Here is a 15,711-nt window from a genome sequence, read left to right as displayed (position 1 = left end):
CTCTGTGGTCTGTGAGATACGATTTTAAGATAAGATATCATGAAACTATATTGATCCCCCCCTGAGGAAATTAATTTAAAAAAAAGTATAAAAAAGAATTTGGCAAAAGGAAGTGTTATATAGGATTTAGAAAAAGGATACTTTTTATAGGATATAAACTCAAAAGCATAAAATAAAAGTAAAATAATAAAAAACACAAACGTTTGCGTGGATAAAAAAAACAAAAACAAAAACAGTAGGGAATATTTACACAGTGGCTTGACATCTGTTACTTTAAGTTTTACTTGAATCAGAATATCCTTAATACTGGAATATTTTTTATGTAATCTTGAACGGGGTTATGCACATGTTGTGTGACATACTCATTCAAGTTGACTGCTTGATTTAGTCTCTTCTGTTGCTACAGAGTCGGGGTGAATCCACAGGGAGGTTTTGCTAATGTTACGTTTATAACAAGTCATGTGTCATCTGCAATAATTCAGTGGCACCATGCCGACATGTCACCTCAAAGAAATGCATGTCATTTCCATGGTTACGGCTGTACAGTCGGTTAAGTATTATGTAGGCTAAGTCAAAAGGCTTAGTGGGGCATAAAGGAAGAGGCAACAACTCTAAAACAAACTTTGTAAGTCCCCTGTCTCTGTGTGTGTGTGTGTGTGTGTGTGTGTGTGTGTGTGTGTGTGTGTGTGTGTGTGTGTGTGTGTGTGTGTGTGTGTGTGTGTGTGTGTGTGTGTGCTAGCTCAATGAAAAATCACTCTTAATATTGCCAAACCTCTCTCCGGGGACTTATAATATGTCTTAATTGTATTTTATAGTTTGTTTGTTTTTTTTCTCTGTAAAATTACACACGTGCACATGCATAAACTGTACTATTAAACGATGCCCGCTCGTAATATTTGTGTTAGTAGCAGTCTGAAATCTTTTCCAAGAGTTTTCCTGTATACCTGCGTCACCGTCAATGAGCTGCGTTTCCACCAAATGCTCAGCTCGTTCATTTCCTTATGGTGAATACGTAGGGGGTGGTTCTCCAGTCGATATCTTTAATTGCTCCTGGGTTGTATCAATACCGACCGGTTTCACCGCTCCATCACGAGCCACTGGGAACGGGTTGCCCGGGAAACGGCCGCATGGCAACAGGATCAGAGCCTGGGGGTTGTCTGCTTCTAGGTCTGCTCCCATTTTACATCGCATTTCCTCACTAGATGGTGTGCAAGCCACTGGAGAGTACACTTCCCCGCGCACTGAGCTCTCAACATCCAGCAAAACAAAACCAGGGAAACTACACAGCGGACCGGTTCTTTACGGGGCTCCTTCCGAGGCGGAAAAGTGTGGAAATAAAAGCGTTGTTCGCGTCAGGGTTTTCATTCTTTTTTTTTAATTTTTATTTAAAAAAAAAAAGAAGCTAAACCTCTCCCTCCCCCCTCCCACCAAACCTCTCCGCGCTTCTTTTTTTTTTTTTTTGTGTGTGTGTTTTTTTTTTTTTTGCGACAACAAGACTTGGGGGGAAAAAGCGACAACAAAAACCCAGCTGTGATGGACATAATGATTACGGTGCAGGATGCTTGCGTCTCCGGTCAGTGGCTTACTGCGATAATTCTCAGCCTGTGCTGCTTTCTGCCGTCCTGTTTGCCCGCCGGACAAACTGTGGACTATTCCTCGGTTGAAAGTGTGGTCAGCAGACAAGGCGACACGGCTCTCCTGAGGTAAAACAAAGCACACACACACACACACACACACACCGGCGAACATAACTTCACTTTCCCCGGCTCAAACATGCTCGCCCTCCGCCGGAGTTCTTCCGAGACTCGACTCTTTTTTTTTAAATTTTATTTTAATGTTTTTTTTACCACCACCTCATGGCTTTAAACACGCATGTTAACTACTTGTGAGTACGGGGCTGTCATTCAGCTCCTGCTGATAAACACACAATGGCTTTTTTTTTTTTTTTTTTTTTGTCCCTCCATCCCGTCCTCGTTTTCGCCCTGACGGAGAGGGTAAGGGGGTAAAAAAGAGGGGGTAGGAGGGTGGGGGGCAGCCTGCGACCGCTTCGCGTAACGCTACTCCTGCGACAAGTAAGACAAGTACGCACAAGTACGGACCCCCCCGGCTGGCAAAAGTTTTCTCGCGTACTTTTTGCCTTCGTGCACGTCGGAGCCGAAGTCCTATTTCAGGCATGCGTTTGGGTTTTCGTGGCTGCTTCGAAGGTGGGACGGCGTCGCCCGAAGTCAGCCCCGCCGCTCGCTGCCTTACGTAATTCGATGACATTATGCCCGTCGGTTCTCCCGGTTTCAGTCGCTGAAACGGGAGCGGGACGCGCGGAAAAAGCAGCGCTTCAACGTGCTTTTTACGGAGGTTCAGCTTGCTTGCGCAACGGTGATGTCGCAGTTTCAAAACGAGAGCTGAAAGGGTGCTGCGTGTGGTCGCTGCTGATCTGAATCGAGTTATGGCAATGACGCCTCCACCCCCCCCCCCCCCCCCCCCGCCCCGCCCCGCCCCGCGCCCCATCCATTCCCCCCCTCCATCCTGCCATCACGTAGGCTACGGTGCCAGCTGCACAGGTAGCTGCCCATTACCGGCTCATTCAACTGCCATGGGTGGGGTTCTGGTCCAGTGCACTCGGGCAGCTTGTGACAACATATTCTTTATTCCATTCAAATAGTCTAAAGCATTGTTAAACAAGTCTTTAAAAAAAAAAAAAAAAATAGCCTCGAGTGTTAAAAATTATTTCTAAAAGATCATTTAATGCAGTCTTTCTCAAACTTTTTTTTTTTTTCTCTCTCGGGGAACCACTTTTTAAAACATGACAAACCACAGCCAGTCGGCCTCACCTTTAAATTGTGAGAGGAGGACATTTGAGCATAAATTAACATTCCTGTCAATATTTCTTTTTTTTATTTCTTTTTTTTTTTTTAATTATCTTACTCTTCCACTTAGGACTGGGTATCGTTCAAAAAAAAATCTTTGATACCCCTACAGGTACCTTGACTTTTGATACTTTCGACACCAATTTTATAAAATCCATTTGAAGAATAACAAAATGACATTACATTAATATTGATCGTGCAATTCATGCATTTTAGAGGGGGGGGGGAGGGGGATGTAACCTGGACTTTAGTTTCTACAATGAACAGATGTAGCCTCGCTATCGCTTCATGTTGCAATTTGACGACAAATCCCCCCCAAAGGCCTCACGTGGAAGCTGTTGCACGATGCTGCAATTTACTGATGTTCTGTAAAACTCTTCGCATAACAGTGGATGCTTAGCCGGCGCATGTGAAATAAGGTGTTCTAATGTAACCGGGTGGACCCTAACCCTAAATAAAGGCCATGTACTACTGTGGCGCACCGACGCGCACAAGATTTACTCCTGCGCCACGAGTTATGCAATTAAAACGGAAAAAAAAGCTGTTGGTGTTGATGTAACATAGGTATCTAAATTTAGCGCCAAATGACAAGGAAGTTTTGGCTGCTACATACTACCGAACCAATTCGGTCGGCTCCATAACGGTATCAAAGTCCGGCGCCCAACCCTAATTCCGCATGATGTCCGATAGGTATATCAAGCCATTTCGATAAATTATACGTTTCATAAATCACAACTTTTTATTTTTTATTTTTTATTGATTATGGTATATAATTGACATATATTATAAATGTTAAAAAGCAAAAGTATTTAGTTAACAGACTCTGTTTTTTTTCTCTTCTTCTTAGCAGTAAAACCAACATAATATACGCTAGCATTTCATGCTAGATTAAAAGCAGCCGTAAAAGCCAAAACCCTTCAGAGAAATAGTCTTTGTATGGCCTTGCCCCTGATTTCCTCCTCTTAGGAGACTCTCCCTGATCTTTTGACCGCTCCATCTGTGCTGTCATTAGTGGGGTAAATGTGATTGGTAGCGGGGCCCCCTCGTTTGCTGTAGTTTGGCGAGCATTAACTGTAGTCTGGTCTCTGGTTGGGTCTTCCTTGTTTTATTAGCCAAGCATCCGTTTCTTGTGGAGATTTTGGCGGAAATATGGCCAAAAACATACAAGACACAGAAAAAAAGGGCAAAATCTTTGGAGGGGTTTGATGATATCTTGTCCTACTGATATCAAATATCCGCCTTGATGGCTCTGAGGAAGGGCTGAGTGGGCAGGCCTGCCCATTTCAATATGAATTCTGTGGATGTTGACTCTGGGAGATGCTGGGCGTGGACGTGAATATAGAGCATCTAACTGTCGCGAGTTCCACTCGGCTTGGCTTTTAGTCATTGTTGTGTGATACTAGATGGTTGAAGAGCTGAATTGAGGAGTGTCATGCTATGAGGAGGCTCGAAATGGGTTGGTGCTCGTCACATAATTACCTTGGCAACAAAGGGGTACTCGCTGTGTTAATCATGTTCCCTCCATACCCAAAGGCCGTCCCATCAAAGAGACTTACACCTCCGGCTGTCTCTTTGGAGAGGGCGTCTAATACTCTGGGTTTGCTGAGATCAGTGGAAGAAGATTTGCCTGAATCCTGATGGTTTATTGGACCGGAGATTAACCTTGTTCTATGAATCAGCTCAATAAACAAGTTGCTTCCCACCCACTGAATAAGGCAGCACTCACTCTCCACAAGCAGGTCGCCACCAGATAGAAATCCAGAGAGTGGATCGGGAAAATATTTTCAAGAAGCTTTCATTGCTCGGGTCCTGCAGTTAATTAATGGGTTATTCAGCACTCACTGTAACCATTCACTGGCTTTTTTTTTTTTTTTCTTTCTCTTATGTTAATGCTACTAGTGAGAAGTTAACACTTTGCTGTGCTTGCACCTGCTGATCTAATAAATTAAACTCTGTTTTGCATCTGATTGTAAAACACTGTCGTTACCAAAGTGATGATAACAGCATCCTCTGTCTTTAAACATTCCCGCAGAACCATTGCTCCATATTTGGCCCCTCTTTTTCCATTGGTCTCGAGAGTCACGCATCAAAAGCATGAACCATCTCTTTTAGAAACTGAGAGCTGAAAACAGTGCCTGCTTGTTGAGTTTCTCTAAGACCCCTGCCTAGTGTAGGGCAATTTTTCTTTGCCCCAAAGCTGATTGCTGGCTAAAAATGTGAGCATTCTCAAACACTGACAAAACCAGAAGCACGCAATTAGTCACTGCCTCTGGATTATGGAGTGGCTCCCGAGAGGTGCGCCTGCTGTCATATGTTAATTTCCCCCACCTCCTCAATTCTTAGCGCTGCCTTTCTGCTGCCCTGATTCATGTCGGACAGTGGGTCCACATCAATTAAATGATTTGAGCCTCTTGAAGATGAGGAATGGTCCACATGTGTGTCATCACCCTTTTAATCTTTTCTGATTACATAAAAGCTCAGCCATATCCAGCTGCTAATGAAGTCCCATGTATTGGATTCTTGCTGCTGCTTTAACAACGTCCTACTTGTGCGCATTCAAGTTATGCACATTTACTACCTTTTCTTCTCATGGAGAAAATCTATGAGCTTCTATAGGGGGCACATTGTTTAAAGGCGCTTACACACCCTTTTCTTCTTCATACTGTTGCAGGTTTCATGTCATTTGGATTCAGTTGAATAAACCTTGACTGTCCCCAGTAAATGATTCACCTAGCTGCAAATTTGAGGGGTACAGCTGGATGAAAAGACAGTTCCCTATGCTGTCAGGAAACACACGGTATCAGTTGCAGCCTCTTCCACATGGATAAGCAGCTGTAATCATCAGCAAAGAGGTAGTGACTGTAAACGTAGACCAAGCAGACTGAAACCTTAAGAACAGGGTGTTGCCATCGTTTCAATTTAAAGTAGTAATCTCAAACAGACTTATTATTTTGTGTTCTGTGCCTCTGGATTTCAATTTTCTCTTTGAAATAGGTATGATGTTGTGAGGAGTACACAAATATTTTACTGATTCAGCTTTAGAAGCTTTTTTTTTTTTTTTTACATTCTATCAAGGCCGAAAATAGCAGCAAGGCAAATAAATAGGAGCAAGGCTGTACACAGAATAAGACAATGATCCTATCTTATTTTTGTTATTCAGTTTGACAGTTGGCTGTCAGCCACAAAATAAGGCCTCCACCTCAGGCCTAAGTCTTTGTAATGGTGCAAAATTGACCTGTCAGTAGTTTGAAAGTCTGGTATTCGTATAAATCTAAAATCATTGCCTCATGTCAACACGCCCGTTGATGAAAATCTTTTCTGGCTGTACATGATTGTACTGGAGCTGTGTTTTCTAGCCTTATCCAGGACAAAAACGAGGCCATGCATCATTTTCCTCAACTGTGTCATTATTATGGCTCTGAAAGGTCTTGACATTTACTATAAGCACTTGTGCCAGATACAACATCTAGTTTAAATGGCTTGGTGCCTCCACCCCAGCACAGATGCTGGTGAGACAGAATAGAGGAATATTAATTGACTGCTCAAACTCCACAGGACACAATTTAAAGGAGGAACTGTTGACTATCTCCTTAACACAGACCATAACCATGTCTTCCCCTTCCTGCATTTCAGCACTTTTTTAATTAGGCCACAGCCAGTTCTGTTAAAAAGTACAAGCAAGCCTTCATTTTCAACAGCCTGGTTTGAGAGCAGCAGATATTGTGTGCTCTGGACGCATCAGTCAACTGGCAGATATCAGCAGTTTCATGCATTCATTTGGGGGAAAAACCTGGTATGCCTCTTACGACACATCTGGGGGCACACCTGAGTCTGTCACTGTTAATTAAACGCCCAAATCCTCTCGCCTGTTTGCTGCACCGCATGTTTAATGCGATCAGTGGTGCTGTCAGCACATTGGTGCTCTCTTTCCCAGTCCTTATGCTCATCGTAATCTTCGTATATCAAGTATCACGTGTTTAGGTTGTCTTTTGCCCTCCTCTTTTTGGCCAGTGAATAGCCACTATCATGATACAAAACAATAGACTTGTGATGAGTGGCTGTTGGTGGGAAGGGGCTCTCAGATGAAGAACCATAGACAGGTGTTACTAATGGTGGGAGATGCACTCTGTCTTATGTCAAAAAACAGGCGTATTGCTAACACAAGGATCTATCTCCCGTTGCCCAGGGGGAGCTGGCTGCACTGAAGTATTCATCAGATTCATTACTGTGGCATCCATTTATAACGGATGGAAACCAGCCGGCGAGGTGACATGAGAGAGAGCAGTGGTTAAGAAGGCTTTTGTAGCACCTGCCTTCTTTAAGACCGTCAGTTAACCTTTTACACAGCAGCCTCTTGAAACTCAGAGACTGTCATGATTTGTTTTAAAAAGTCAGCTGCAGCAAACATCTCTTCTGAGACCGGGCACTTCAAGCAAATATACTATTCAATATTACACACACACGCGCACGCACACGCACACACACACACACACACACACACACACACACACACACACACACACACACACACACACACACACACACACACACACACACACACACACACACACACAGAGAGAGAGAGAGACTCACTCGTGCTGTAACCTCAGACTCAACATATGATGTCAAACTTCAAAAACCCTCGCCTTCGACAAAGCGGCTGAGAACCACGTCTTTATCTATAAATCTTTGATCGTTTGCTTTGCAACAACTAACATCAAACTTTGATAAGATAAGATCTGAAATGAATTTGCATAGCTATGCATTGTTTTGCATAACCTATGTCGACTTATGATTTGTTGCTGGCTGTACCTGGCAGACTTTGCCCTGTAGCTAATTTCCTGTTACTTTTGAAGGAGTTCCACACAGAACGTTTTAATGGTTGCAGTCGTCTTTATATGTTTTGCAGTTTGTAGCGGCTGATATCAAAGTGCCACAAGTATTACAGGCACCTACTAGCAACGTGTTCTTCTCCTCCTGTCGTTTCATGTCGGAAAACAGATTTTAGGTACATCACCGGTAGTAACGCTCACTACAAGGCGCCACAAAAACAAAGGAAATAAGGTAAAATGATAGTCGCATAAAAGTATTTGATTTTTTTTTAATCACTATTAAAAAAAAAATCAAAAATCACGACCCATCCCTAATCTCTTCTGGAGGGGAATTTACAAAATTAGCAAAGCTATCTGAAAATAAGTATTATCCAAACCAACCATTTCTTTGTTTTCATTGCCCGAAGATGAAAGACAAATGTCAAGCGATACCAGTCAACGCAGAACAACACTACTCCTGAGGTAAATCAAATGCCTTTTGAATATTACAGTTTGGCCCTGGTTAGCCAGCCAGATGCAAATGAAATGTGTCTCTCTTTCTGAAACAGACATAAAGAAAACCCAATCTGCTGTTGGAAGGTAAAGCAACCTACTCATTCCTGGCTTCCTACTGAACACATTCGAGGATGCTGCCAGAGCTTTTTACGCGCCATGATTTACAACCTCATACTGTAACTATGTGGTGGGACTAACATGCATTCAAAAGCCAGATTTACACGCTATAAACAGTTTCCAAATGGATTGCATTCATGGCCATCATTTGTCAGGCAAGTCAATCCATTGTACTCTCTATAAATTAAGCATTTCTATTTCTAATATATTTCAATTAGCACTAAAGTGATTGAGTGCCCCGGTGAATTAAAGTCTAAATGGAAATGCTTTCTCAAGGTAAATCCTTTGAGGGAAATAGATGCTATACTAGGTTTTAAAGCATCGTTCTAATATTCCTATAATCACGACAATTATATGGGATAGAAAAAATGATTTGGGCTGGAAAATAGAGCTTTTACCCATTTCCAGCTCTGAGCACCCCCGTAATTGCAATAATTCTACAGGAAAATCTCCGAGGAGCGTTTCAGTGTTGTGAGAAAGCTATAAGCCTCAAAATTAAACTTGACAGACAGAAGAGTAGAAAGGCAATAAGAGGTTAGCGTTTGGGCAATTTGAAAGAGAACTTACTTGAAACTGAATTTTTCACAAGTGCATGTCTGCCGTGTTGGGAGGTTTCTCTTTTTTTTCATGTCCCTGAAAGGTTGACTTATTAACGGTTAAGATGTGAAAGAAATGAGCAATGGGCCATGATTTCTACGGTTACTATTTACAACTGTATTTCTTACATGAAGGTGAATACTTTAAATGGAGTGCTGGGACTATATACAGACTGCTGAAGCAGATAGTCAACGTGTGCATTGATTTTCAGTAGGCTGCATCAGAAATAACGCTGTTTCTGTGCATGTTCTTCTAGACATATATATTTTCTTGTGTGTAGAAGATTAAGCTACTCTCTTTGACAGCTATTGCAGTGTAATTTTGTCATTACCACCTTTTTGTTGAACACTGTACAGCATTTTCTGCTCTAAATCATATGCCAACACTTCCAGTCTTTCATCATCGCAAGAAATGATTCCTCGGAGCCCCTTCAATTAAAATCCTTAATCAATCAGTTAGCATCTCCTTGTGTTTCATGATAATTAGTTGTGCTGCGCTGGCAACATTGCGTAATATCATCTCCTCAGTTGAGCTGTATACCAGCAAGTCTCATCTCAGCAGGTTGTAGAAAAAAAACCTGCTGACATCACAGTTTGAAGCCTGAGTGATGGTGAAGCCTTGAAAAAGAGTGCGGTTGGAGGGGTGGTGCACTTTGCTGGCTGTGCTGAGCCAGGAAAACATCTCGACCTTGGGGTGAGCTTCAGGTGAACATGGAATTTCCTGCAGGGGAAATCTCTACAGCTCCCTGAATTCAGATATGTTCAACTGAAGTCAGAATCTGCAACCTGTTTAACCCAAATCTCCGTATTTATGTAATTTATAAAGAGTGGTTGAATCAGAAGATAGACTGAATCATCACCATGGGAGGTATTCCTGTGTGATCGTGAGGTTGATGACATTACCTTAAGTGCAATATCTTTTTGTGTGGGCTTGGGTTGAGACTGGAGGGAATAAAGGTAAACATTAGTTTGATCTTGTGGGAATAATAAATCAGAAGTGTTGACACATCTTAGCAATGTCCTTCAGTGAATTAAAACAGTCCAGAGGGATGCTAGCTTTTCATAGAGGGCATTGTCTTGTCCTTTAATGCAATTCAACATTAGTTTTATTATCTTTGGTTTGCACTCGTAGATCTTTGTTTATCAGGGGAAGCTTGAATTTTATTCCAGGAAATTGTGATTTCAGAAACAGCGAAGCTGGCTTGATGATTGTGCACTATGTTGAATGAGACGTGTGCGACCTCATCTCACCTCCTAATCGATGCTTGTGCAGTATAGCATAACCGTGAGCTGAGATTTTAGAAGGATACACATATCCTAGACATAGCATTTAAAGTGGATTTTTAAACATGAGGAGAATTACCATTACTTTTTTGAATGCCATAATCCTTCTGATTCAAAAAATATCAGCAATATATGAGTCAAGCAGATTTGACTTACATATTTTCCAAGACATCTTTGTAAATGCCTTGTCCCACTCAAGGAAATTCTACAAATTAAAAAAAAAAGTGACTGAAATCTGTATTTTAGCATTTCAGTTATCCCACTCATATGTTCACAATGGCTGGTCTCCCACAGTTGATTAGGTAGCCCATCAGCTAAAGGAGGTATGTATTGTCATAATTCTTTTGGTTTTATGTTGGCATAGTGAAAGGATTTTAATTGGAATCTCTCTGAGCAGGTTATGGTTTCTGTGTTTTCTCTCTCTCTCTCGCTTTCTGTCATCTGCATAATGAGTGTGTGGATTTCAGACTGCTGTAAATGTTTGTTGCAACCTAGTAATTGGAGAGTCTGCATTGGTAATTATTAGTAAATGGAGAAAGAAGCAGTGGAGCAAATCAATAGCACAGAGTATAAGTATAGTGCTACCTTTTGTTTCCAGAGGGGTCAGGAGTTAAGGTAGCACTGTCATGTTGGAGATTGATGAAAAACAATTTGTAAGACTGACTAATTAATATTGTACAGACTTGATGCATATATGTGGGCGTAACACTCCATACAGTGTTGCTGTACTGATCATACAATGAGGCATATCTCAGTGCAAAGCTTTAATTTTCTGCTTGAAGAAAGGCGGCCATGACAAATGCCCCTTTTGGATACTTACTGCTTAATTGTAGATTCATGACAGTGTATTAACTCTTTGCTATTTTACACAGATGGCACAAATGGTTTGTTACTGAGGAGTAATCCAATTAAAGAGAGCAAAATCTGGCATTGCTCAAGTGGAATTTAAAACAGTCTCCCATGCACTTGACTGACTGTGACAACACAGAACACTACAGCGAGTCCAACGGCTACTGCTGGGTTATTGTAAAAGCCCCGGACCTTTACTGTTTATTAGTAGTTTTTGCAATAACATGTACTCAGGATCTGATTTGACAAGCCCTTATGGAAGGATGCTGTTGTTCCTTCAAGAGGTATAAAATACTTTCATTATACCCACAACAGAGCACAGAGCTCCTGAAAGAAAGATCATTTTAGGCATAGAGGAAAAACTCTTGACATTAATTGGTTGACAGGCTCTGGGCCGACCACACCAGATTGACTGGATCTGCGCTAATGTTAAATAGTGAATTCATCAACTGATCTGAGAGACTGCCACTCATTAAGATTCTAATTTTAGACTCGGTGGGGCCCTTTCACTATTCATAGTGAGACTTTGATTTTCTCTCTGTCTTTGTCTCGCTGACTCTCTCTGGTCACCTTTTCTCTACTAATCTTTTCTTTCTCTCTGCAACTTTATGTTCCTTAATTGCATCTAAAGGTAAGCAACCAAAGCAAACGTAGTCGTGATCAGTTACTGCTGAGTAACGGATGAGCTGTCTGTTGTTCTCAGTGAACGCTTCAGAGTTTGTTCTGTAGTATTTGGCTTGTGATACTCTGTTCTCTTCTACTCTGTGATATTCGGCTGTCAACTCATTGTGTTTAATCACTTATTAGACATCAAATTATCAATTATCCAAATTGAGGCAGATGCTGGAGGCTTTTATACAATCTCATTACATTTTACAATCACAATAGAGATGCATAAATGCAACCACCATCTTTGCTCTGTCGCACAACACATTTATGTCATTTTTATTTTATATTTGCTGTCAGAAAGTTGACGTCATCACTACACCTAAGGACACTTGTACAGCAGCAATGAAAAACCGGAGCCTCTGGGCAAACAGCAGCTGACAAAAGGTTTTCATGAAGAGTAGTTTTACTCCACTTACTCTGGTTAATTTTTCTAGCACAGTATTGACTGCAGAAAATCGAATGATCAGAGTCCACGATGGTTCTTTTGGCAAAAAGAGAGTTAACAGTCTCTTGGCATGAAGCAAAAATGTTCACTTATTTGCACACACCGTGGAGTTAGCTGTGCTGCTTGCAAGGACACTGGACGCTTTAGCAGCAACACTATATTTACATGAATAACATAATTAAAAATGCATATTTGATTAAACCCTTGAAATGTCAGGAGTAATTCATCCCGCGGTCGTCAGATAAAGTGTCAGGGTTGCACGTACAAAACCTTTTAGTTTTGCTGACTGTTGACGGTCACTAAAGGCTGTATGAGTGCTCGGCTTAGAGCAATAATTAGTGTCTTCTTAAAGAGGTTTTAACAAAAAAAATGCACCAAAGTCCCTATTGCTTATTTCTAAATGCAAAGAGAACTCAAATTATTCCTTTAAAATTAAATTTAGAGTTGCTGTCACCACTTGTGTTTCCATTGGGCCAACCAAACCTGTGCTAATGCAATATTTATACATTTATACACTGACATATATTTATGCTCTTCTGTGAGTGCATTATATTCCGTTCATAGTTCTCTTTGTGAATCGTGGCCTACATAATCATTTATGATCTTGTTGATTTACATTCATAAATGCAGTTCAAGGTTTTAGCCCAGTTTCTTAACAGCATAAATAGCTACATTGCTCCACTATTGGTGTCTCAAATCCACAGAGTATGGTCTTGGCAACGCTAAAAGCCATGATACTAATTCAGAAGCTCTTGGATCAGAAAAAAGGATAGAATTTCTCTCCGGACACATTTTAACTATCCTCTTTAACTCAATCAAACTTACATGTCCAGCTTTATAGAACAACATGGAATTAACCTCAGAAAGATTGTCTGCAGTGAAGCCAGGCTGTGTTTTTTTGTATTATACACATTTATATACACATTATATACATTTATTATACACATAAATACACACATATTTAGTATTATAAAAGGCGGGGGGGATTACAGCTCCGAGCAAATTACCACCCAGCCCTACAAATGAAATGTATTTGTAGATAGTACAATGTATGCAGATACAGTACCTCTGTCATGTTAAAATGTGCACGCCAATTGTTGGATTTAACACACACACACACACACTGTATTTTTTAGACCCAATCATGTGCCACAATAGAACTTCCCTGAGGCATTCAATCAGCTTCCAGCCTCTACTGTTCAGTCTGCAATCTCTAAAACAGCCAGTTGTCTTCCTTGGAAGTGTGTGGGCCATGTATTTCTGCTGCAAACCTCAGGCAGTGTCTTTGATTCCAACACAATGCCCCCGCTGCGTTCCTCTCCGCACTGTGCCAGTGTCACTTTCATTTCAGAATTTCCACCCTCGATTTTGCCAGTGCAGTCGCTAATGGGTGCTCTTTTCAAAGCCTGGTGAGGATAATCCTGTTATTTGTGTTTTCATGACCACCTCAGGTCCATTCAGCAAGTTCAAAAGAAGAAATCTGCGGTGCAGCGTTGGTGAGGTTCGTTCTTGCTGTTGTGTTCAATATCTGCCGTCACAGGTGAAGCTACATGTGGAAGCAGGCGCCGTTCTGAATGACCTCGGTGACGTGGCTCACTAAAGGGAACATCTGAGACAGATGCTTTATTGCAATGTGTTAATGCTGATGGAAGTGGTTCTGGAAACAACTATTCCTGGAAATGACTTTCACAGTTAATGTGGGCTTGTTCTTCAATTTTGCCATTAGATATGTAAAATAACCACTTGATATACAGCCATGTTCTTCCCGGCAGGCCAGCAGGGCCATCCGAAGATGACTGAGTTTATGTTCTCTATGAGTGCCACTGATTTTTTTTTCCTATTCCACTCTGCAGTATAGGCTTGGTATTTTATTTCTTGGGAACCAAATCTCTCACCTTGAGGGAGCGGCAGTGTTTGATTTGATTGGCTGGTGTAGAAGAGGATCTTGTGCATTCCTGAAACGAGGAAATGTTTCCAGGTTGTGTAATACAGATCATTGTAACGAAGAAGCTCAAGAATCAGAAGTGTTAACAGCGAAGCAAAACCAAAGCTTCCCTGCTTACCCCAGTACATGACAAAAATACTGACACTGACTGAATCAAATTTGAAGGTCTGAGACAAGGTGACATCAAAAGTCAGGGAAACAAAGAGTTATTCCTTTTTTAACCAGTGCGCCATCATTATTACAACACATTTTACACTTAGCAAAATTCTTTGCATAGACAATTAAAAATCAGGGAAAGTGAAACCGTGATGAATAAATTAGGACAGAAATCAATTTAACGACGTTAAAACAATATGACCAACAGGAGACACAAATTGTGTTTTTTTTTTTATCATGACATCATAGAGAGTCACATAACTAACGAGTCTACACTGAAAAGAGCATTTTCAGAGCAGTGAAGGACCAAATGAACGATGGATGATGCTTTTACAAACACACAAACACACATTTTTGCTGTCTTGTGTCAACCTCAGGATGCCACGAACATAACTGTGCAAGAGAAACGATATCGTAGAGGACCTAAAGTGTACCGTTTCCTCAAACTCACAAAGTAATGACCTTTTATTAACTTTTACTTGACTCTTAAAGCTTGGCACAGTCCTCCACAACTGTAAGATGGTTATGTTTTTGAATAGTTGGGAAACTATAGGACTTATTCTAGTGGAACAAAATAAAACATTTCTGCACAGTTGTTGCCAGCAAACAGGTTTAAGATGTGCATTATTGTGGGTTTATTACAATGCTATTCTTTAAAAAAAATATTCTAACTGAATAACCTATAACGGCAGGGGACCACAGTATAAAATAGATGATCATCCAGTGATGGGGAAATATAAAATGGCAAAAACAGAAGGATTTGATTTAGAAAGAAAAGAACTGACATCATTAAATCTATTGAACTTGGCAGCTTTCCTCTCAGAGTAATTGTGTTGACAGGTGAATTGAAATTACTCCTCAATGTGTGAAATGGATTTCTGTAGCACAATGATATTTTAGACATGCAAATGTTTAGTTAAGAGGTAGACAATAATTTGATGTGTCGAGAGCTAGATTACAGTCAAGATGACATGCTTTTAAACTCTGTGTAAGGAAGCAACCCCCCCCCCCCGTTCATGGAAAGTGCTTAGACTTTGTCTGGGTAATTTGGAATTAGGAAAAGCTTAGTTTGCAAGGGAGTCCATTATGCTCTGATTTTTTAACTCTTTAGAGAAGGGGTATTGTAAATGAAAATGTGAATTCCCGCAGATATTTTAAAGATGTTTATTTTGACAAAGTTTTCTGACGAAACAAGTGAGGAGCGTGAGCACAGCCAGAAATACAATACTCTTAAGAGTCTGTTTCATTTGGCATTAAACTCTGACACTTGGTGCAAAGTTTAGCTTGACAGTATGTTGTTGGCTATTAAGGAAGTATTTACGAACATGCTGCGTCAGATTCGGTTTTCTACCTGACACGGCAATGGATAAATAGGAAGAGCAGGTACAAGTACGGGGTAGGCTGACAGAAATGCTGCTTGCTACTGAGGGTGTGTATGTGTGGGAGTGAAAAAAAAGAG

General features: G+C 41.0%; 1 protein-coding gene across 2 annotated transcripts in view; it reads left to right on the top strand.

The window, feature by feature from the left end:
* The first annotated feature begins 1,462 nt into the window (after positions 1–1,462).
* The window catches only part of negr1 (neuronal growth regulator 1), a 142,483-nt gene continuing 128,234 nt past the window's right edge, over positions 1,463–15,711 (top strand). For both annotated transcript variants that reach the window (XM_069694677.1, XM_069694676.1), the window contains exon 1: positions 1,463–1,703. In XM_069694677.1, the coding sequence (XP_069550778.1) occupies positions 1,534–1,703 (170 nt within the window). In that variant the 5' untranslated portion in view covers positions 1,463–1,533. The remainder of the gene's footprint in view (positions 1,704–15,711) is intronic.

The sequence above is a fragment of the Brachyistius frenatus genome, unplaced genomic scaffold, assembly GCF_029030835.1.
Source record: "Brachyistius frenatus isolate BFR_SWC_R1_liver_20210118 unplaced genomic scaffold, ASM2903083v1 Contig_18, whole genome shotgun sequence".
Lineage (NCBI taxonomy): Eukaryota > Metazoa > Chordata > Actinopteri > Embiotocidae > Brachyistius > Brachyistius frenatus.
Note: the sequence above shows the minus strand (reverse complement) of the source record. Positions and strands in the feature narration are given on the sequence as shown.